Below are 23,945 nucleotides of genomic sequence, written 5' to 3' on the forward strand. Positions count from 1 at the left end.
CTACTGATGTACATATCAACTGCCACGTTACCATGGATACATATTGCTTTAATATTGTATATCTAAGCAACACAGTACCATATTGATGTTTGCGTCGCGTCTTCCTTTCAACAATAAATGGTTTATTGTGCATGCTCCATACATTGTTTTTGCTTGCGCGCTGACCAGTGTGTGCCCTTGGCTTTCTATCCCACAGATCGTCCCATCACGTACCTCTACAACACCTTCCACTACTACGAGCGCAAGCTGCGGGAGCAGCCGAGCCTGAAGCGCAAGCTGGTGCAGACGGTGCTCGGCTCGCAGAAGGATAACCGCCCGCAGGGCTGGTGCCTGAGCGAGATGTACCTCAACTCCCGTCGGGAGGGATCGTGGACGCCCGATGACTCCTACTACTGCAAGCTCATGGCGCGGCTCGTAGACAATATCCTTGCCGCCCGCAGTGGGATCTTATGGAAAGAAATTGTGTTTCCCTTCACTGGCGTAAAAATGCCACTTGCAAAGCTGATAAACTGAACTAAAACTAAACTTTAGTTTTTTTTAAGCATGGACGGCCCACTGAGCTATATAGCTCTATTTGTCAGAAGCGACCTGGCCACAAACGATAGCCCACCAAAGTGGCTTATCGTGTGGAAATGTATTACAGTCAAAAACTCTAAACGAAAGGTTGATTTTAAATGTGAAGGGAAACACCGGAGGACCCGGACAAAAATCCATGCGACCACAGGGAGGACATGCAAACTCCAAATAAGCATCTTCTTAGGTTTTTTCGGTAAAGTCACGTAGAAAGTAAAATAAAATAAAAACAAAAATCACGACGTTTCGGAGGCAACACAAGTCTCCGTCATCAGGTGGGACCGTCACAGCCAGATTAGCTGTATCAAGTGAGGCAATGATTCAAGATGTAATCCCTTAAAAGCGAGTTGAGGGGGGAGGGAGAGGGAGGGGGGAGCTCATCAGACTATGGTAGCCAATGAAAGGAACGTATCGGGAGGGAGGGGGGGCGAGGCCAAAAGGGTGGGCGATGGACGTGGAAGCGCTTGTGCGCAAGCGGCCAATTACTGCACACGCCAACACAATGGAGCGATTGTGCGCAAGCGGCTAGCCACTGCACCCGCCAACACAATGGGCAGAGAGGAGGAGGGGAGGTCTAATACACATGATAGACAAAAGAACGAAAATGATGATGGGTACAAACTTAGGGGGAGCTCATCAGACTATGGTAGCCAATGAATGGAACGTATCGGGAGGGAGGGGGGGGGGCGGGGGGGGGGCGAGGCCAAAAGGGTGGGCGACGGACGTGGAAGCGCTTGTGCGCAAGCGGCCAATTACTGCACACGCCAACACAATGGAGAGAGAGGGGGAGGGGGGGTCTGATACACATGATAGACAAAAGAACGAAAATGCCCATGTTTATACCAATGCTGGCTGAACAATGAAGAGAGTACTGTTAAAATAACTGGGGATGGTAACACTCGGTAAAGTACAGTAAAATAGTGCCTGTCAGATAAGATGGTCCAAAAAATTTGTGATTAAGTCTTTTTTGCGTGGTTGATAACATCTTTCCAATGATTACTAAGTTTGTACCCATCATCACGGTTGAAATTGTCTGTGTTTGTATATTTGTATGGCTTCGTGTACAAACCTTTGATGGTAGCCGGGAGGTTTGCAGAGAACCTTGGTCTCGGAAAAGACAATTTCATGAGAGCCCACCGAGTTGTAGCAATGATCGGCCACGGCAGAAGAATCAGTTCTGCCGTGTTTCAGATCTGACTTGTGCTCGCGGACACGATCAGAAACATGACGTTTCGTTTCTCCAATGTAGCAATCACCACAAATGCAACTCAATTTGTAGACTCCAGGATACAAACTGTAAGTCAGGAACGACATCCTTCACAGATGGAATCAGATCACGGATTTTATGCATTGTACTGAATCGGACTTGGATCTTATGTTTGTTTAGAATTTTGGAGATATTTTTGGTCACGCCAGCTATGTATGGTAACGTGATGGTTTTGGTCGGAGTTTCATGTGGCTGTTTCTGTGTGGTGGGAGAGACAGCTTGGCGGATAGTACGGTCAGAGTATCCGTTCATCCTGAGGGCCCGATGTACATGTCTTAATTCACCGGTCAGGTGGTGTTTGTCAGAAATGCCATGTGCTCTGTGGTATAGCGTTTTGATGAGAGAGTTCTTTTGAGATGGGTGGTGGTGGGAATCCGGTTTCAAGTAGGAGTCTGTGTGGGTGGCTTTTCTGTAGACAGAATGTCCCAAGGAACCGTCAGGACTCCTCTCAAACAGAATATCCAAGAATGGTAGTTTACCGTCTTTCTCCACTTCCATGGTGAATCTGATGGATGGGTGTCTAGAATTGATGCTGGGAGGCCATGTGGCCAGATGACGAAAGTGTCATCCACATATCTCTTCCACAGGGAAGGACGCAGGGTGGATGTCTGGATGGCGTCTGATTCAAACTTTTCCATGAATATGTTGGCTATAACTGGTGACAAAGGGGAGCCCATAGGGGTACCCTCATTCTGTTTGTAGCAGCAGGTGTCAGGGTTGGGATTGAACCCACAACCTCCGGTATACCAGGCGAGGTAGTTAACATCTCGGCACCGCAGCACTCTCTAATTTTGCATTTACCTTGTGGCGCACGGACAGCTGCGATGGGGGGGGGGGGGTCCCTGCTTGAGTAGACTGCAGGGGGGCATTGGAATGGTTCAGATGAGATCCAACGTAAGGTCTATTCAGTTGCTAAGGCATTTAAGCACCCTAGAAAGGCAAATCCTTAGTCTTGTCTGATTTTTATTTGTCTATCTCCCATAGGCATATTTCGTTTTCTGAAGCATCGAGGTCATTTATAAATGTATTAAATAGCTAGGTGGCACTGTGGCAATGCTTAACCTGTGATTGTCAAAATGAGTACCTCTTTGACTAATCTGCAACAGGTTTTATGTAGTGTAATTGGTCTCCCATAGGAAAGTGGAATATCCACCATTATTTCAGAGCCCCCCCCATCAGTGAGGAGCACCGTTGCACACTTGTATCAGTAAGATCACACTTTGAGTTAAGTTTATCAACAAGTTAGAACCCTCTTGAGTTACCCATTGTCACACAGAATGCTTGAACAGGCAGTTGTCAAACTCGCGTACGAGGTGCACTCCTTTAACCACGCGCCGCACCGATGGCCGGCAAGTCCCCGGGCCCATTCCCGAACTGCGACTGGCGCTTCAACGAGTTCCCGAACCCTGCTGCGCACGCGCTGCACGTCACCTGCGTGGAGCTCATGGCTCTCGCCGTCCCGGCCAAGGACGTGGGCAACGCCCTCGTCAACGTCGTGCTCAAGAGGTGGGTCACTAGCAGCGGGGGTGGCGGAGGTGGCCGGTGGGCCAGTCCTCCTGGCTCGGAGGGAGGAAGCCACGTGCGCGTCGGGGGCGCCGAACCAGCTCCGCCGAGCTGCAGAGTTATTCGATGAGCAGCGTTCTGATTCGTTGATGCGATCGCATCTTGAGATGCTTTGTAAAAGCTTGAGACATGCCGGGAGACTGGTGGTTAGTGAGACTGTCGGGTGCATATGTAGCTACCGCAGCGTGGTCGGGGGCTATTGCAGATGGCGGGGTCTCAACAATAGCCTTTTGACCCCTCCTCCCAACTTACAATTCCTGTGGATGATGAGAGAGAAGCCAAGGGACTAAGTTTTATGAGTAATAAGCATGCAGTACTTTTAACACATACATTTTAATATAACTCGAGCATACACAATAGAGTTATTGCTCTAATTCGCTATAGCTTAAACTCTATAAAGAATATATGAAAAATATAATTTAAATGGTGAATTTATTTAATGCAGGAAATGGTGACTTGGTTGAGCCTCTTTTGTCACTACCACTTGGGTAGTTGGTTTAACCACAAGATTGCTGAAACTTGGATTTGAACACAAGCCCGTCAGTGGTGTTACGAGGGCATTAGCTCCCCGAGTTACCCAACCACGGGGTTACGGTCCAGATGGTTTAAATGCCAAAATCATTACAGCCATACAACATCCACAACAACTCTATGAGGATTTTTTTTTATTCTATATGTACAATTTACAGATGGTTTGCTGTTATTGAAGACATTGTTGTTGGCGTGCTGTGTGCAGCCAGCCGTTGGTGCCCAGGGAAAACATCACAGCGTGGATGAATGCCATCGGCCTCGTCATCACAGCTTTGCCGGTTCGTTTGGGGCGTACGGGGGGGTGTGTTGGGTATAACGCAGGGTCATACACGGTTTGACGTTGACATACAGTTGCATAGAGTAGACTGAATAGTTTTGGATTCTTGTGCAATATTTAACAGGTTGACAAACTAAAAAGATGCTATTTTGACCAACTGGGTCTTAGTCTTTCAGCAATTTGACCAAGGGGTGAATACCTTAACTGTGCTCGAAAACATTACATTTTGCAAGATATAACAAATTGTGTTTATGGCTGGGTGGCTCTTCTTTATGCCTAACAATCTGAAGGTCTTGAGATCAGATACCTGGCAGCATAACTCTTGTTCACTTTCCACAAAGTGGTACACATTTTGTTTCCCCCCGGAAATACAAATAGGGACTCGCTTTAACCTCTGACCAGGCTTTAAACTCGCAGCCTTCCGATGGAAAGTCAAGTGCGCTATAACCACAGCATCAACTGGCCGGACTGTGAAAACTTTTTTTTTGTGTATAACCAGGTGAGATCTTAACAGACGAGGATAGTCTAAATTTCCAAAAGTGACCTGGGGCATTAGTCTGCCAGTTGGGGGGTGATGATTGCGATGAATAATCCCAATTGAGTAATTTGCGGGTATTATTCGAATTTAAAAAATTTGGCCCATGGCGCCAGCACGCAATGGTCTATACTTGCGAATGCTGTCAGAGGATGTAGGTACGTATGTATTTTTAACTTCTTTGGACCGTACGTAGCCAACAGTGCTAATCGGATGTGCGGGATCTTTCAACGTGCACTGAAAAACAGACGTAGCGTAATACGGTTAATACACCTGCAGTATTAACCAGTGTGGCTCCTGGATTCGAACCGCGAACCTCTCCAACAAGCAGCAAACTCGCTACCGCAAGGCCACGTCAATGCCTTTCTTTTTGGGGCTTGTGTTAGGACTAACATCCACCTTTAGTCCGAGTAGGCTAAATTAAACATTTTTTTAACTATTTTGTAGTTTACCAGGTAAGGCCCACTGAGCTATATGGCTCTTTTTCAGAAGTGACCTGGCCACAAATGATAGCTCAATGAAGTGGCATATCATGTGGAAAGTTATAGCAGCCAAATACTCTCAACGCATGTTTCTAAATGTGGAGGCGAAAAAACCGGAGGACCCAGAGAAAAATCCACACAACCACGGGAAAGAGACATGCAAACTCCAAATATACAGGTGTAGGGAGTCAGAATCAAACCCACTACCTCCTGCATAGCAGGCGAGGCAGTTCAAATCTCGACACCACCGCCAACTTACCCCCCGACGTGACGGTGTGCAGGAGCCGTACTGGATGGTGCTGAATGACCGCGTGGTCGGGGTGATGAACAGCCCCCTCCTGGCGCACGAGTCCGAGTGGGTCGGCTTCCCGTTCCAGCTGTTTGACTTCACGTCCTGCCACCAGGCGTACGGCGAGATGTACTGCAGCTACGTGCTGGCCCTGGCGCATGCCGTGTGGCACCACTCCAGCATTGGGCAGCTTACGCTCATACCCAGGTCCGTCATTTGCCTGCCGAGCCGTGCACGTGTCTTTTTGTTAGTGAACGTGTATTTGCACGTGTTTGCATGTAATATATACAGTTTGTTAAAGGAACACATTCCTGCGGAGGGAGCTGGTAGGAACGTTGGGTTGCTCGGTCAATGGCCAGGGTCAACGGCGGCGTGGTGTGTTCCGCAAATATGCCCGACTGTGAGGGCGGGCACAAGCCGGCGTGAGTAGGTTAAACGTTGAGTTTTTCAGGGCACCATGAGGTGACCAGCCCCTCCACATCCAGCCCCACCCAGCCCCTCCCTACCCTCCCCTCCCCACCCAGCCCCACCCTCCCCATCTAGCCCCACCCAGCCCCACCCTCCCCACCCAGCCCCACCCTCCCCACCCAGCCCCTCCCCTCCCCACCCAGCCCCTCCCTGCACGACAGACACAATAATCCCCTGTGGGCTGGTGTAACCAGGAGGTTCCTACCAGTGTAAATGGTGATTGTATTTGTGTTTAAATATATTGACAACGGTAGTGTAGTGGTTAGCGCATCACACTATGAACCCAGCAACCTGAGTTCAATTCCTGCTCACTGCAATTATCTGCAACGAATATTTTAACCATTCCCTCCCCCAGGTCGACTCAGCCTTAAATAAGTACTGGGTGCGGTGTGTAGAACAGCACTGGGGAGACAAAGGTAACCGGGCGTGTGGTGCTGGCCACTCACCCTCTCGTGTGTCGTGCCGGCCTTCATACGTATGTCCCAACAGTCTGTTCACCCTAGGTAAACTCAGTCTTAAATGAGTAACCTTGTGAAAATGACCCTGGGTTGTAAGATATGGCAAAGTGTGAAGCTACGTATGTCATTCCCTCTGCGCCATGCTGCTCATAGGTGATCACTGAGCATTTGTTTAGCCTGCATGTTTCATAGGTTATGTTGATTTGTGTATGTATGTGTCATGTTGCTTTGGGATTCATTGTTTATCTTGTAATATATGTGTTTGCATCCAATCTACTGTATGTCCACTTTAACTTTAATTCAACATTTATGTATAATCTTTACATCTGCAAATGCTATTCATTTTGACACTCCCATCGCATTACGTTTCACTTTTAATTAACGAAAAGCTGGAAGATTAAACTATAACCGAGTCGCACATTTTGAGTCCAATTTCAAAAGAATACATTATTAACATTTCTTACAATCCTGGTGGCAATTATTACATTTCTGTCGAATTTCCTTTTTTTTTTAAAGCCTTTCCCAGTATCCATCCATTTCCCCATTAGTGCCTTTTTAATGCCCTTCTGTAGCACCCATCTTGCAAAGTGCTATATCTGGCCCATAATAACGCTCCATAATAACATACCTGCTGTCTAGCATCAGACATCCATTTACGTGCGAAAGGCAGTTATCCCGAACGTCATACAGCCAATTATGCTCTTCCTTTTTTAACAGCAGCCGGTGGCACCTGGGAAATTACTTGCGAGCGTGAGTGGCTTTATTATACATTTGCCGTTAGGCAGCTGCAAGGGGGCAACAGTGGTGACCTGAGTAAGACATGTGCGGTGGTGGAATGTGGACTGTGGCAGGTTTCTGAAGGAAGTGGTGAAACCGCTGGTGAAAACCGAGGTGCAACTGCTCTACGTTTACCACCTGGTGGGGCCATTCCTCTTGCGTTTCCTCCAGGAGCGGACACGTTGCATGCTGGAGGTAAACCGAGATAATGTCATTCATGAGCACACAGCCACAGCTCTACAACGATGCCATTTTAGGCAACACTTTCAGAGGATGTTGCCTATCTTGCATGGTGAGGACCGGGTGGTGTTCAAGCCAATGTGTGTTGGTACTTGTCCACGAGTGGCCAAGAGCCATTGGTGGAATTCCCATAGGCCGATTGTCATCTTACTTTAATTTACCTAAGATAGCTTGACAGTGTCCTATCCTTTGAAAACGGTTTTCTTGTTATCATACACTTGGGCTCTGTATTTCCTGGGTTGGTCTACGTACGTTTTGAACTTCATTGATCAGAAAAAATATTAAAAAGTGCATGGTGGGAGCAAGCACTTTTGTTATGTCATGAGTGAGAGATATGAATTAGCAGCTTTCATTTAACTCAATTGCCATGAATCGATATTGCTTTACAAAAATTAAAGACCATTTTTTTGTAGGCGGCATATTCCTTTAATTTCACAAACCTATGATTAGCACGGTTGGCTACGTACGGTGCGAAAGAAATTCTGCAGACATTCATTACAAATACATGTATTAATTCTCCAGGAAAGCCCCTCTAGAATCTTTAAAAATATCTTCAGGTGTGTTCCTAAATTGGGATAACTGGCCAAATGCTTCTGTGGATGATTGGCTTTTCACGTGGGAGGAAACTAGAGTATCTGGAAAACCCATTTTTACGTGCGAGGATTCTACTCAAGAGTTCACAAAGATTCGTTCATGAACGGACTGGCTATCCTGCCATGTTCTGCCATCTCCTGGCTGCTTTACAGCCGGGAGGAAGGCTGATAAGTCTCACTGGGTGGGTGTCCTGTAAAAAATAGGAAGATTAACTTAGAAGTTATCCATTTTCATAGGACGAGTAGTTTTCTACTTTCCAATGCAGAATTGTTTCCATTTAATGGCCACCCCTGGTGCCATATGATGATGATTTACGTGGTTTTTTTGTATAGCTTTAGCTTCAATCTTTGTTATTAGATTAAATCCTTCAAGAGTAGATTTTTTTTCAATTTACAACAATTATATCTTAAATGCATTATTCAACAAAATATAAAATTATTTTTTATCCATCATTAATTTATCAAACAACTTTTATTCAAATAAACGGTGCATGTTCGAATAGAAATAAATGATAAATTCAACATTTGCGTGATCGACCCAATGCCACCATGTTCGAGTTGAAGGTTCGATTCTCGCTGCTGCCTGGTAACTAACATGGCAATTGCCTAAATGTACTGCGTAATACAGTTTGGAATTTCACATTAAGAGCTTTTTAAATTACTTGTAAGTGCAAGCCTCACCTGTGGAAGCCCATGTGCATTGAAATACAAGGAAATGGTTCTTACAAAATACAAGATGAGGCCAGATGTGCATTGGTAGGAGAGAACCACTTGTCATTGCTTAATGGCTACAGCATGCAAATGTATAATATATACCTATAAAGACATTACTATGGTTTTTTATTTGGGGATATTGGCAAAGGGCACAGCATCATTGCTGCTACCGAGACACAAGTGCAGATCATGAATTGTAGGAGAATTATTATCTGGTACAATTTGTAAAGATCAGCACAAGCGATGCATTTAAATAAGGCTTTTTTATTTTCAATCTCTCACGGGTGGTGCAGAGGTTAGATCGCTCTGCTCATAATCAGAATCTGCGAGTTCAATCCCAATGGGAGTCAGCTCTCTCAGTCAACCCTTGGAATTGACAATTCGAGTAACCACTGTGAAATTATATGGCTGTCCTATATACTGGACCATGCCAGAGGAATGTGGAATTTCCACCACTGGCTTAACGCCATCAAATCAAGTTTGGCTTAGAGCCATCAGATCAGCACTATCCCAATGCCTGTTTGATTAAGAGGACAACTTTACTTTTGGCTTGACACAAGGGCATTCAGAATATAACACTGAGTTAAACAAATTATCCAATTGCAAAAACATTTTGAGTGTGTGTGCACATCTCATGCCATGGAAAACTGTTGTCTGGGTACATTTAGAAGTGGGCTTTTTTTGTTTGTTCCCTTTTCCCTCTACGCATCCCGTGCCAGATTGCGGTGGAGTTTTACGAGATGCTGCAAGCGGTCGACCAAAACTGTAAACACATGGGTCACATGGACCCCATCTGCGACTTCCTCTACCATGTCAAGTACATGTTTACCGGCGACAGTGTAAAAGACTCGGTGAGTGGCTCCAAAAGGAAAACCGGCGTGCATTGCTGTCTTGGTAAAACGCACGAGGACTCGTGTGAATACTGTAAAACTCCGCTTTTACACGTAAAGGTAAAAATACTCGACTTTGTAGATCCATGAGAACACGGGTGGAAGGTGTAACGCTATACAGGCGGCTTCTTTTGAACTGCTTAAGAAAGGTGGTTTGGTGTGGTGTTAGTCGTTTTACAATGCCTGGAATCGTCCATGAAATTTTATTCTTACTCGCAATACGTGCATCGCATTCTGCGAGCGAGAATGAAATACTTTACCTACTATAATCACCCAGGAATGTCTGTCCTTAACGCTCGTGACGTCACTCTACATCGACCAAGCCCCGCTCATTAATATATAATCATTATAAAGTGACGTCCTCCAAATGGACACCCCCCCCCCCCATTCATAATAATTAGCTGGTGACGTCACTCCACATGGGGGGCCGAGGCGCCTCCTCCTCCCCCTCCTCGGTGTCAACTCACAACCCTCACTACAAAGGCAGAACCCTCGCGTCACGCGATCTCCGTAACGCTACTGAGACATAGAAGTAAAAAGGACGTCGTGATGAACAAGGGATTATAACCTTAAAATGAAATAGGTCTGTGTCACCGCGGCCTTACAAATTGCACACGAATGGATGCAATGAATATCACGTCGCGGTCTGCTTTTCGCTTGCAAGTTACAGATTTACTGCAATACACCCGTCCTTGGACTGGCAAAAGGCTAATAAATGTATATTCACGGAAGGAAAAAAACTCGTGCAAATGAGACATGAGCACGATAACGCAAACAAGATGATACAATTAAAAAAACACAATTATTGAATTGAGACCTTAGTAATGACAATTAATCACATTTCTGCGGGTGTGAAGCATTACATACTTATGCGGCTTGTACTGCAATAACATCAGCTCTTAATATCCTGGTAACAGCTCATTGTGACTAAAGTTAGCATTGTATGATATAAAGTTTACACCATATCACAGGAGGTCGGCATCACAATACATGCTCTATATCATCATCATCATCATGATCATTTTCCCATCTCCAATTAACACGGTTAGCTCCGTACGGGGCGAAAGACGTTCAACGTGTACACACATCCATCTTGCGAGTTCTGTATCGCATGACGGAAGGCGGGTGTGTTACTCGACTTAAGCTCGGGACCGAACGCCGCAAGGCCCGTAATCCGCACGACCCAACGTGCGGGGTGCGCACGTGCGAGCCGCCGACTGACCGTTGCGCCGTCCTGCTGCAGGTGGAGAAGATCATCTGCACGCTGCGGCCCGCGCTGCAGCTCCGCCTGCGCTTCGTCACGCACATCAGCAAGGTGGACCCGTCGTCGTCGGCGGCGGCGGCCTCCGCTGCGACGGCAGGCGGCGGAGGTGGAGCGGGCGGTGGGGGTGCCGCACATTCGGCCACAGGTGGAGGCGGAGGTGGCGGCAGTGGCAGCAGCAGCGCATCACCGGCCACTTCCCACTCCGGCGCTTCTACCGGCGCAGTGGCTATGGTCACGGTTCAGTGAAACCAATCGTTAAGAGCTGACGAAGGAAGGCGCGCGAACCGACTAACGAGTGCCACTCGTCTTGTAGGCACCGTGGCCTTGCAGGCGTGTGGCCTGTACGGATTTCTACCCGCGTCCCACTGTGAATTGTCACGATTATGGGTCACGGTTTGATTTGAGAGTCAATTATTTCTTTTTTAAGTTTGTGGTGAATGTAGCACCTCTGGTAGCTGCAGGAGTCCCTTAATTATATGTGACATATATGAATAAAAAACTAGTCTTGCACACAATTTGATTGTACTTGTGAAAACATTTTTAATTATGAACATGCATTTGTTACGTAAAAATTAGGCTATTCAAATGAGTATACTTCTGATGCATTCATACATGCATTGCTTATAAGAATCAATTATTACCATTAAAATTATACATTAATGTAACAGGATGAAATGTGAAGGCTCAAATGAAGCAAATAATTAAGTTTTTTTGATCCCGTGATTACTCTGACTCACGCTGATTTAATCTTTGTGGGAGTAAGGTCGAATGAATTATTACAGTTCCTCACTGTCCAACACAACTTGGAAACTTTGTTATGAAGAAAAAAAATACTTGGAAGTAACAAAACAAGTTAATTATGTGTTGCACTCGAGCAACATTGTAAAATCACTGAATCCCAATTAAATACATCACGAGTGATATCTCTAGAGCACTATCATGCCCTGCCTTAAAGTACATTTAAAGTATTTTGTCATGTTGAGGCACAAAACTTCTAGAATCTTGCTGAGCTTGTCCACGTTTTCTTCCCACGAATCACACGATCTCACCTACTTTCATTAATGTCTCATACCCTCCTGTACCTCACATACCATACACTCCCTACGTCTCCCTTCTATAGCCAAGGGGGACCTCTTTAGAGTGTTTTATGTATGTATATTGAACTTCTTTCGCACCATACGTAGTCAACCACGCTAATCGGAGGTGCTGGTCAAAAGGTAAAAGGGCCAAACTTTGCAAATCCCATACCAACGAAATCATACGCTAATCCAACCATGAACCCACACTTTGTAAACCTGATTAGCCCTATCCTGAGCTCCAGTTTTGGGACTTTGCCTGGCCCCATCTGCACGTTCACTTCTCTCTTTTGGAATTTGCATCGCACCATGACTAAGTAGGGATCGAGGCAAGGTAGGATTGTGGTGGTCATGAAGCAAAGTTTTTTTTTTTACTTTACCATGAATTGTAATGTAGAGGTAGGTTAACAAAAATTAGCTGTGTGTAAAATAAGTTTTAGTTTTTTCAGTTTAGTTAATGAACACGGTTCAGTGAGCGAGGAAAGAGATGTTGCAGTCTCACTTGTGTCCCAATTGCGTCTGGGGTTGGCACAAGGAGCAGGTGTCTGTTCACCAGTGCTATTACAAAAAAAAAGAGTTATTCCCCCCCCCTCCCCCCCCCAGATGGAAATCAGACTTAGAATCAGTCTGGCACATAGCACACATGAAATGTTACAGATTACGTTTTTTGCAGTTATGGCATGGCTCTCTAATGCTTATTCAGGTTTCACCATGTGTTGTTACAACCTAAAGTCATGGAGATTTATACATTGTACCTGGAAATGAGGCATACTCCCATATTGTCTAATTTTGCTTGAACAGTTTTTAAGTTAGCCAAACCCTATGTGTCCATGTTTGTAGGGCTCGTCATTATCTTTTTAAAAAGCGGACTCGCGGGCTTGCAGAAATTCTCAGTGGACTGAAGAGAGATGATCCACTTTTGTATTGGGTCGCTTTGGAAATGGTACGTATGTATATTGAATTTCTTTGCCAACGTACCTTGCCAACTGTGCTAATCGGAGGTGTGGGGGAAGGACAACAAACTAAACACGAAGCAGTTTTAACATCATGATCATGATTGTAGTCATGATGTTAATGGTCCAGCCTGCGACACCAGTGTTTAAGAAGGCAGATTTAAATAATGAATGTAAAAATTTGTATTGTGTCCCCTACTCAAAGGATCAGTAGAGCAGCATGTTTTTATTTAGTCTGCGTGTATTTGAGAAATGCACACAGGATATCAAAAGCCACGACTAGGTATATGTAATGTACAGATTCTAAATCTTGTGGGTTATACTGGTAGGAAGCATCTGGTTCCACCAGCCCACGGGATTACTGTGTCCGTCCGTCGTGCATCCAAAAATGGGAGGGGAGGGTGGGGAGGGGCTGGGTGTGGGGGGAGGGGCTGGGTGTGGGGGGTGGGGCTGGGTGGGGAGGGGCTGGTCACCCCGTGGTGCCCTTATAAAACTCAACGTTTAACATACTCACGCCGGCTTGTGCCCGCCCTCACATATTTGCGGAATACACCACGGCGCTGTTGACCCTGGCCATTGACCGAGCAACCCAACGTTCCTACCAGCTCCCTCTGCATGAATGTGTTATTTTGTATGGATGAATGCATAATGCTATGCCACCCAATGAAATGTTGCATACATTTAAATAACTACTGCTGAACACTTATTTGAACACATGTCAAAATGTATTTGTCATTGCTGTGATCTTTGGTTTCATGTACAATAACAGAAAGTGAGCATTTTTTACTCGGCAGTAGTGATAAGATCTTTGACATGTAATTTGTGTTTGCCTAAACGTATTAACAACTAGTGTTTTATTTGTATAACGTGAATATGTGTAGGAAGGGTGTAGCGATTCATTGATTCATTAAAGTTTATTCTTATTCAAGACGTGCATCGAATTGTGCATGTAATAATTGGTTTCAGATTCTTTTATGTCGTTTTTTTAATCCCCTTAGATTCACAAGTTTTTTACTTCTATAGATTACACATTAACTACAAGAGCAGCAAAGTTACGAACTAAATTTTAACCCTTGATGGCCTGTTCATAGCATCTTAAGAGTGAGTGAATCGTTACATTTCTAACTTCTATTACTGTTCAAACGTTTACAGAGGAATGTTAAAGTTGTATACAAGTAGAGTGAAAACTGGTAGCTTTTTAAAATCTATTTTTGTACACAGCGGACAAGTGCTACAATCATAACATACAAATAGTACAGCATTTTTTTAAATCACATTTGTGTTAAATTGGCCTTATTCAGAAAGATAGTTGGTGGATGGAGTAATTCTATGTAAAATTTTCTGAACACCTGCAGGTTTTTCATTGTACATAATAAACTGCGCAATACATGTTGATGTCTATATTTGACTTATTTTCAATGCATTTAACTTTGGATGTAATGCTATATACGGTATAGTCCATTACTTAAAAAGCTGGGCGTCAGGATTTTCAGAAGGTAGTGTTTGAAAAGGTGCTCCAACAAATGTGCCAAATGTATTACTGCTGAATAAATAACACTGGTCAACACTTTTTCTGGCATAAGGTATTCCAACGGATTTTAATGTAATTTTGGGGTGCTGATTCCAAATCTGGCATCAGTTTTTGTCTATCACATCAGGTTTTTGAGATATCAAATATTGTATTTTCAATAAAAACTGCAGAAGAAAAATATTAAATAAATGTCGATATCGACATAAAATTATATTATAAACACACTATCCTAAAAACACAGCACCATATTTTAACACTAAAGCAGTCACTGACTCGCAACAACTTGCAATCATAAGTGACAGAGTTAATTTTGGGTAAAATCAATGAAAATGGGGTATGCCGATAGCATAAAAATGAGATGTGATAGAGCAAATCAGCACCCTGAAATTAGATTCCAAAGAACACAGGATGAGATGTTACTATCCTTTGTGCAAGCACTTCCAAGAGTTCATGAACAGTGAGCCTGGTGAAATTTGGGGAGCCCATCGTCAGTAGTGAACCTTTGGTTCCTAGGGTGTTTCGGCCTTTCATACTATACACCCTCCCCAAAGGCGGCCAGCGACAGTGTGATCAATCCTACGCTTGCGTCCCATTCCCAATTAGTCATAGGAGTTGCCTTGTTGTTGATAGCCAGCATCCCATGGGACTATGCATGGCAGGGGGCGTCCTCCTCCCTGAGTCAAGCATTGTTGACTGCATACCTCCTGGCCCTCTCACTTTGGGGCCCAGCTGGGGTCTTTCCTCTTCATCCAGAGCCACTGACTGCTGCCTTCTGCCGCCTCCGATACAGCTCTGATTGCCGAACGCTGGCTCTGGCCCTTAATTCCCAGGTCTCTAAGCAGTCTGGTTGTAGATGTTGTTTGTCTAAAACAGCTGCAAAAGTCCAGGCCAGAAAAAAATGTTTTTTTTTGTTGACCAGTGTTACCAAATAGGCACGTTTTATTCAGGTGAAACCTTGGCTGTTGGGTGGAGGAGGGTTTATGACACATGTTTACACTAAATTACTAAACTAAACCTTTTTTTATTTTACCAGGTAAGCCGCACAGCTACACAGCTCTTTTGCAGAAGCAACCTGGCCACAAATGATAGCGCAACGAAGTGGATTATCACGTGGAAATGTATAGCCATATAATCTAAACACGTTTCTAAATGTGGAGAGAAAAATACACGCGACCACAGGAAGAGAGACAATCAAACTCCAAATATACAGGCGTCGGGGTCGAACCCATGACCTGTATACCAGGCGAGGTAGTTAACATCTTGACCTAACCCAAAATAAATCAAGGCATTATAATATTGGGTGTGAAAGATTTTGTATAAGACGACAGTGGTTTCCTACATGGTCCATAGTTTTGGTTGTATGACCACAGTAGCACTGACTATCCTGATGGCTTGCCTGTGGACTGAAAATATGATAAAGGAAGTGACCACGTGGCTCTGGGGTGACACCATAGAGCCAGCACTACTCAGGTGTAGGGCTTGAATCTGGGCAGCCACCTCTGGTTCTACCACGTCCTCAAATCTAGTGACATTCTCATTTTCTCACAACATGTTTTGATTGAAATGTGACGAACTTGTTTTGCAGGACATCAAACACTTTTCTTACGTGGATAAAAAAGGCCCAGTAACTTCAGAAGTTCCGTCATTTAATCATCTCATTCGATTCTTCTCTGACAAAGTCGCGTGCTGATAGCGGCACAATTCTGAATATGCACGTCTGTTTCCTGACATGAAGCCAATAGCAAAATTTACGTTGGGATTTTTAAGATATTGGCCTCATGGTTCATGTGAGGGTTTAAATACAAAAACATACATTTTTGATTTTAGGACCCTTAAATGAAGATATTTAGTTTTATTCATTGTTTTACCCTGGCCTATGAAATATTTCTTCTGGGAGTTATGAAGAGTGTTGAATCCAAATTAGAATTTTGATAATTGTTTTTCTAATACTTTGTGGAAGTGTGATGCTACATCCATCAGAAAACTGTTCAAGCCCGTTACTAGTCACCAGTGTAGTCTACAAATACATTAAACGTACGTAACAGTACTCTACATTTTAATTACCAGCTCATTACTAATGCATTTCTTCTCATGCTTAACTGTTAGTTATAAATTTATAATAGAATGTGATCCATCAAAAACACACAAAGCGAAAATTTGATTAGCTTTTATAAGAGTGCAGTTCCCACTTCCAAGGGTAATTAGTCCCTCAGTACTTACCACCTCAGGCTACCACAAAACGCTCAATCATTCCCAACAAAACTTCATCAATTACTGCTCAATTACTGCGCACTTGGCTATACCACAGTGCTGGCTGGGCTCGTGATGACTTGCGCATGCTAATTCTGGTCGCACTCCCCGCAATGTGAGCCGTACTTGCGATTGCAGCTATTGTAGAGGGTGGTCCAGATGCCTTGTGACTTCCAATTACCACCCCGACCATGTGTGTTTTTTTATGCATTTGCTTATTCGCTTATTTATTAAATAACCCTGACTTAATTCTTTGTATACAGTATTACGTTTTCGAGAATTAAATTGGGGCCACAAGACATCTGGACCAGCCCGAAAACGCGTTTGTACTCTGTAACTTCATCTCGAGTAGCTTTGCCACTCGTTCAATAAGCTGAGGTTAAACACATTCCTGCGGAGGGAGCTGGTAGGAACGTTGGGTTGCTCGGTCAATGGCCAGGGTCAATGGCGGCGTGGTGTATTCCGCAAATATGGCCGACTGTGAGGGCGGGCACAAGCCGGCGTGAATAGGTTAAACGTTGAGTTTTATAAGGGCACCACGGGGTGACCAGCCCCTCCCCACCCAGCCCCACCCCTCCCACCCCCCACCCAGCCCCACCCTCCCCACCTAGCCCCTCCCCACCCTCCCCACCCCACCCAGCCCCTCCCTGCACGACGGACGGACGGACACAATAATCCCATGTGGGCTGGTGTAACCAGGAGGTTCCTACCAGTACTAAACTGTACTTTACTGTACTTCTAGGGGACTTTAAATTGAGTTGCCCAGACTATGTAATCACTGTTGATCAATACGTTGTCCACCATAAATCAGTGTTAACCAATGGCCAAATGATAATTTAGCATGAGTCAATTGTTCATGAAATGTTAATTCACGATGGGATATGCGTGGAGTGTATACCGAGCCTACCCATCTTTCTTTTATTGAAAAGGCGTTCTCGAATGTGATCGTTATCAAAACAACATAATGGACATGCCTTTGTTTTAAAAAAAAATGCGTGTACTATGCATTGTTACTGTATTAATTCGCCATGTGTTAAAGGCTAAAGTTTGTTTTACTCTCATGATTTTGAATCTTAGAAAGGTCAGTTTGCCAGAAAGGGCAGGGTGTCCCGTTGTCACACTGGCTGATCTAGGACTCATGTATTTGCAGATAATGAGGCTTTAATAGATAATTTCAATTAAATTCCCACCCCCTGGTAGTTTGTCTGTATGACAGATGGCCAAATGTTTTATTATAATCACACAAATTGATTTGTCTCAATTTCTTGAAACACACTCCTCGGGGAAATATCTCGTGTGGGTACGGGGTTGGTTGAGTCTCGATTATTCCGTCCGTGTGTGTGTGTGAGGGTTCTTGGGATGGATTTGGTGTGCCGTAACTCTTGAGTAGTGTCAGATGCTCCTCTTTTGGTAAATGGAGTGGTGCTTCACTTAGGGGCCGTCCATAAATGACGTCACGCACCTCGGGGGGGAGGGGGGTCAAACATTTGTGACGATCTGTGACGAGGGGGGGGGGGCGTTTGAGAAATGTGACGTCACATCAAAATGCGCAACTTTAAATTAATATAGACAACACGTTCTACTTAATTAAATAGACTTTGTAATACATGTTTTCTCCTACAACATCATAGTGCAGCGCCACAATAAATACGCACTACAATGGCAATAGTTTAAAGTGATTTGAAGCATGTTTTATTTAAAAAATGGAAATATGGTTTGGGGGGGGGGGCAGAGCTTTGTGACGTCATATTTGAGGGGGGTCTGACTTTTTGCGACGCCGTGTGACGAGGAGGGGGGAAGGGGGGTCAAAAATCGGCCAAAATCGCGTGACGTCGTTTATGGACGGCCCCTTAAGCATTTGATTGGATGACAGCTTTGTTTAGTTAATTTATATTAAAATAAAAGGTAAATTATTCAGGTAAAAAAAACCTAAACAATTGGCAAATTTGTCACGCTTAGACGTAATTATAAAGTTTTGCCGTTGGTTGAGTCTTGACCAATTGTACAGGTATCGCTCGTTTTATGAAAGGGATGCGTTATTTTCACAATACAAAGATACAAATGAACAAATATTAAAACGATCGAATCGTAATGAATGAAAAAGTAAAAATAAATGTACCTTTTCAGGTACATTTATTTTAAGGGGCCGTCCATAAATGACGTTACGCGATTTTGGACGATTTTTGACCCCCCTTTTCGTCACACGGTGTCATAAAAAGTCAGACCCCCCTTCAAATATAACGTCACAAAGCTCTGCCCCCCCCACCCCCCCAAAAAAACATGCTTCCTAACTTTATGTAATGTGTCTTTTATTTTGTCAATGTGAGTGACAAAGGTCACTCTGGGCTAAACTGCACCTCAGTTGAAACTACACAACATCTGTAACAAAAAATACAAGAGAGTTCATAGCTCATCGAATTTCTCTCCACTATTAACAAATATTCATACGTTTCTAATACACTTGATCAATTTTGATTTAAAGCTTTCGTGACTGCAGGGATTCATATTCTTGGTTCTTTCGGTAAAGTCACGTAGAAGGGAAACAATAAAATAATATTTTTTATTATTAATAATGTTTTTATTATTTTATTGTTTCCCTTCTACGTGACTTTACCGAAAGAACCAAGAGTATGAAACTTTATCAACTTGACAATCAACCTTCGATGACACGACCACGTGTTCCCGGCCCCCCCCACCCCCACGTGATCCGAGCTCGCCCGTCACGTGACACAAACACAGCGGCCGCTGTTATTCTCCCCACACCACCACCACCTCATGGCTCCGATGGCTGGCGCTCTGAGCGAGACTTTGCTGGGATGGCTCATATTCGCCATCGTTTTGCTGGTACGCCTCCGCGACACGAGAGATTAACAAGGGAAATTACCCCACGACGCGCCGCTGCTGCTGCCGTCCGCTCTCGGTTGTTCGTCACTCACCGCGCGCGGTTCTGGTGGTAGGCCGCAGTTCAGACCACGGTCTTGGCCTGATTCTCCGCGGGGCTATGGGGGTCGTCTCCGGCGGGGGGCGGAGGTGGGGAGGGGGGTGGGGCAGCCCACCTCCCTACCTCTCTCTCTCACGGGGGACAGCTGTCTGGTTCCCGTTTCTCATTCGTACGGTCACGACGTGGGGTTAATTTTGAAACTAAGCTGGCGAGGCACATCGCGTGTGGTATTAAATCACAAGGCACGGCTTGTTCGTCATGTGTGTGTGTATCCGCCGATGTAAATGCAGCCATACATATTTTTTTAGGGGGTTAGATCGCGTAAATATATAAATGTGTCGTTAAACCCGCCACCACCCGACACAGCCAACTGGTAAGGTTTGTCACGTAAACAGAACATGCCAATTTGTTAATAGTACAGCACTAGGTAGTGTATAGTGTAGTGTATAGTGTAGTGCATAGTAGTGTATAGTGTAGTGCATAGTAGTGTATAGTGTACTGCATAGTAGTGTATAGTGTAGTATACTAGTACAGCACTAATCGGTGTGTTGGAGAGTATATCCACAACATTTACAATCTGAGTACGACGTTTCGCCAGTAATTACAACCAGCTTCATCAGGCGGACGGCCAGAAGTGAGTAAAACTAAATACAGATTGCGATTCTGACGTTACGTTGCAGAACAGTATGATGAGCACATCTTGCTTTTGGGATCACGGGATGAGGGAGAATTGTGGCAAGTAGACGAGATAGCACAGAGGAGAGAGCTGCAGTATACAGACAGTACAAGAACACAGTTCCGTCTAGAGGAGAGGGTACATAGGCAGACGACCGATGAAGCTCCCAAATGGTTCTGAAACGAGAGTACGTGCAGTACAGGCGAGACAGCACACGACCCGTGCTGAAGATACGGAGCACAGACGTGGGAAGTGATGCACATGCGAAATGGTACAACAACAGAGTCAGCTTCAACGCCAAGTTGTCAGCTCTTGTTAACGGGCTTTCAGATTAACGTCACACGATAGGTGAATAAATCCACAACGCTTCCCCGATACACGAGGGCTGGCTGCGACAACAGCAGTAGTCTCTGAAGGGCCAAGGGGACGTACGGTACGCGAGGCCGTGGAGGAGGAGGAGGGCATTGGCAAAGTTGGTGATGTTTAGGGGCTGGGGCTGGGTATTAGGCAGCGAGGGACGAGGTTGGTGGGTAAAGGTTGGAATTACGGTCGTGGTCAGTCTAACACGTAGGCTTTCGCTACCAATATCCATAATAAATGTGTCGTTGAACCCCGCCACCACCCGACACAGCCACTTAGTAAGGTTTGTCACGTCAACAAAACGTACCAATTCGTTACGAGTACAGCACACCGGTGTGTTAGAGGGATATCCCTCTATTTAAGAACAAAACAGGAGGATTTCTCCACAAATCTGGCTGTCGCCTGATTATGCTATTTGTAATTACTGGCGAAACGTCGTACTCGAATTCTAAATGTTGTGGGTTTACTCTCCAACACACCGGTGTGCTGTTCTAGTAACGAATTGGTACGTTTTGTTTACGTGACAAACCTTACTAATTGGCTGTGTCGGGTGGTGGCGGGTTTAACGACACATTTATATTTACCCGATCTAACCCAAAAAAACTCTATTATGGACAGTTGTGGTGTCGTGTGGGGGTGAGTGGTGGGGAGGGGCAGTCAGGATTAGGGGGTGGTGAAGTTGAAAGTCATGCAAGAGGTTGAGCAGTTAAGACAACAGAATTACATTTCCAACATTGTAGACCTTTTCTGACAAATATGGGGAAAGTTGTTCACACTTGGCAGCTGACGCGAGTAGTGGAGGAAGCCTGGTTCTGAGGATGCAGAAGGAAATTCATAGGACTGAAGGCGGATTTAGGATTTACAAAACAAAAATTTGCAGACAGAGCAAAAAGAGTGTGATCCCAAGCTGCATGATAAGATTGGATGATGCTTCCAAATGTAGTTGTGAATTTTAAGGTCGGATTTTTTTGTCCCATTGTTTGCTTCACAGCGCTCAGAAATTGGGGTCTTTACAAGTAGTTTACAGATCGTTGGGTCAATATGCCTGCCAAAGCAAGTCTTTGCGAAATTTTTTAGTTGACGTAACTATTTGCTTACCTGTTTCTTTGCAGAGTCGCATGCAAACTGGCATGTCAACAGGTTCACGAGTGTGATTCCATTTGCTGCTAAAAAGGCGTGTTCCTTGTTTCAAGTACCTTTCCTGTAACGTCAGTCAGCTGACATCTTTAGATTGAGGATAGTACTTAGATGACACTGATATAGATGGCGTGATTTTGCTACAGGTTAGATATGAGAACAGGGAAATAGCTATACAGTATTCTTGCTACACACATAGTGAACTAGTGATACCAAGCAAGAGGAAATTTTTTTTGCAAAAATGAGGTCTAATTATAACTTCATAGTCGAGTGTGCAGTTAGGTTTATGGTGTAGTTGTACTCATATTTTTTTGAAAGACAATTCTGTACAATTTAAGATGAGAACATATTTAAATATTTAAATAAATGACACGTGCGTTGGATAATTATTCGAGTATTTGATTACTCTTCAGAAATGTCATATAGTTTGCACAGATATACAACGTGCCACATACCGCATTCTTTACTGGCAGAAAATTTCATATTGAAATTAAACCAATTTTTTTTTAATCTTTTGAATATGCAGTATGATATAGTTTTTTTTCTTTAATAAAATTTTCACATCTATATTTGATGAGATTGTCAGGTTTTTTATTATTATTATGCTTGTTTACCCAGGAAAGTCTCACCGAGTCTCAAGACTCGTTTTCACAAGGGTCCTGTCATGATTTCGCTAGTAGCGGGCGATGTTGCCACTGTGTGTAATCCCATTTTGGTAATTTGCAGATACATTTTCAACACTGCGATGTTTGGCCAATGCCAGTTAGAATGTATCGGTTTTTTTGTGCCTTGGAAGGAAACCAGAGAACCCAGAGGAAACCCATGCAAAACAGGGGAAGAATATTTCTACAAACAGAAAGGTGCCTGAGTCGGCAATCAGACCCGGGATCTTCTGCCTGTGATGCACAAATGCCACCACTACACCCACCCTGCTGCCATTGTCAATATGATCAAAGTCATCGTCCGCCTGAAATTTCCCCACCATCTCGGTGGGTTCACAGAGAGATCCATAAATCATCTTGATGATTATTACTGGCGATTACTACTTCCTCACTGTTGAAACATCTCACTTGTTCAATAAAAGGCCCCTGTGCCAAACTTGTTGCCATGGGTTTTTCCAGCCACCCTGTTTGCTGCAATGATTGTTGTTGGCTTAGTTCCAGTTCTCCTTGCATTCAGAAGTGGCTTATTGACCCGACTGTGGGGATTGTTAGTTTTTTGCGCCCTTGCATTTGTGGCCTTTTTGCAGGTGGAGTACTTCAGTGTCCTCCCCCATTAAAATATACCTCGAAAATTAATTGGCCAAAAATAATAAAGAAAGGTCCCCCCCCCCACTCAGGTTAAGAAGTACGGAAGTCAGTGAGGCTTTCCCGAATCAGGTAAAGTTGCAGCCTGGCAGATTCTTGATCACACCACTGCCACTGGTTGCTCTAGATCAGGGGTCGGCAAACTGCGGCTCCTGGAGCTGCATGCGTTTCTTCAAGGACTGCTTTGTGACGTAATTTATACTGGTAGGAACCTCCTGGTTACACCAGCCCACAGGGGATTAATGTGTCAGTCCATCGTGCATCCAAAAATGCGAGGGGTGGGGCTGGGTGGGGAGGGGCTGGTCACCCCGTGGTGCCCTTATAAAACTCAACGTGTAACCTACTCACGCCGGCTTGTGCCCGCCCTCACAGTCGGCCATATTTGCGGAATACACCACGCCGCCGTTGACCCTGCCCATTGACCGAGCAACCCAACGTTCCTACCAGCTCCCTCCGCAGGAATGTTTTTAAAGACCACCGTTTCGTATTCACATGCATTGCGGCTATTGAAATATATATTTTTACCAAATTCGAAGACAATGTCTCTTGTTATTTTGTTTGCCGACCCCCTGCTCTATAGACAGTCCTTCCGTATGGAGCTTTGGCCTTTTCTTCCATGGTTAAGTAAATGATTATGAATGGCCAGTGTTTGAAATTTGGAAACTGAAAATGAATGAGATTTCCATTTGCTTGGCCTCATTTGTCGCAAGGAACGGTACCGGTATGAACAGCCCTGTGGGTGAGTGAGAGGCAGCACAGGTACAGTATAGTGTTGCAAGACTGTGCAGGTTAA

At 44.6% G+C, this 23,945-nt stretch overlaps 2 protein-coding genes across 5 annotated transcripts in view; both read left to right on the forward strand.

The window, feature by feature from the left end:
- The window catches only part of MED23 (mediator complex subunit 23), a 43,003-nt gene extending 29,125 nt beyond the window's left edge, over positions 1-13,878 (forward strand). For both annotated transcript variants that reach the window (XM_078873084.1, XM_078873085.1), the window contains exons 23-29: positions 197-421; positions 3,181-3,346; positions 4,140-4,212; positions 5,510-5,724; positions 7,295-7,415; positions 9,487-9,618; positions 10,901-13,878. In XM_078873084.1, coding sequence (XP_078729210.1) covers positions 197-421; positions 3,181-3,346; positions 4,140-4,212; positions 5,510-5,724; positions 7,295-7,415; positions 9,487-9,618; positions 10,901-11,167 — 1,199 coding nt within the window. In that variant the 3' untranslated portion in view covers positions 11,168-13,878. The remainder of the gene's footprint in view (positions 1-196; positions 422-3,180; positions 3,347-4,139; positions 4,213-5,509; positions 5,725-7,294; positions 7,416-9,486; positions 9,619-10,900) is intronic.
- Positions 13,879-19,465: 5,587 nt separating this feature from the next.
- The window catches only part of LMBRD1 (LMBR1 domain containing 1), a 320,053-nt gene continuing 315,573 nt past the window's right edge, over positions 19,466-23,945 (forward strand). For all 3 annotated transcript variants that reach the window (XM_078873086.1, XM_078873087.1, XM_078873089.1), the window contains exon 1: positions 19,466-19,575. In XM_078873086.1, the coding sequence (XP_078729212.1) occupies positions 19,507-19,575 (69 nt within the window). In that variant the 5' untranslated portion in view covers positions 19,466-19,506. The remainder of the gene's footprint in view (positions 19,576-23,945) is intronic.

Source organism: Lampetra fluviatilis, chromosome 2 (assembly GCF_964198595.1).
Source record: "Lampetra fluviatilis chromosome 2, kcLamFluv1.1, whole genome shotgun sequence".
Lineage (NCBI taxonomy): Eukaryota > Metazoa > Chordata > Hyperoartia > Petromyzontiformes > Petromyzontidae > Lampetra > Lampetra fluviatilis.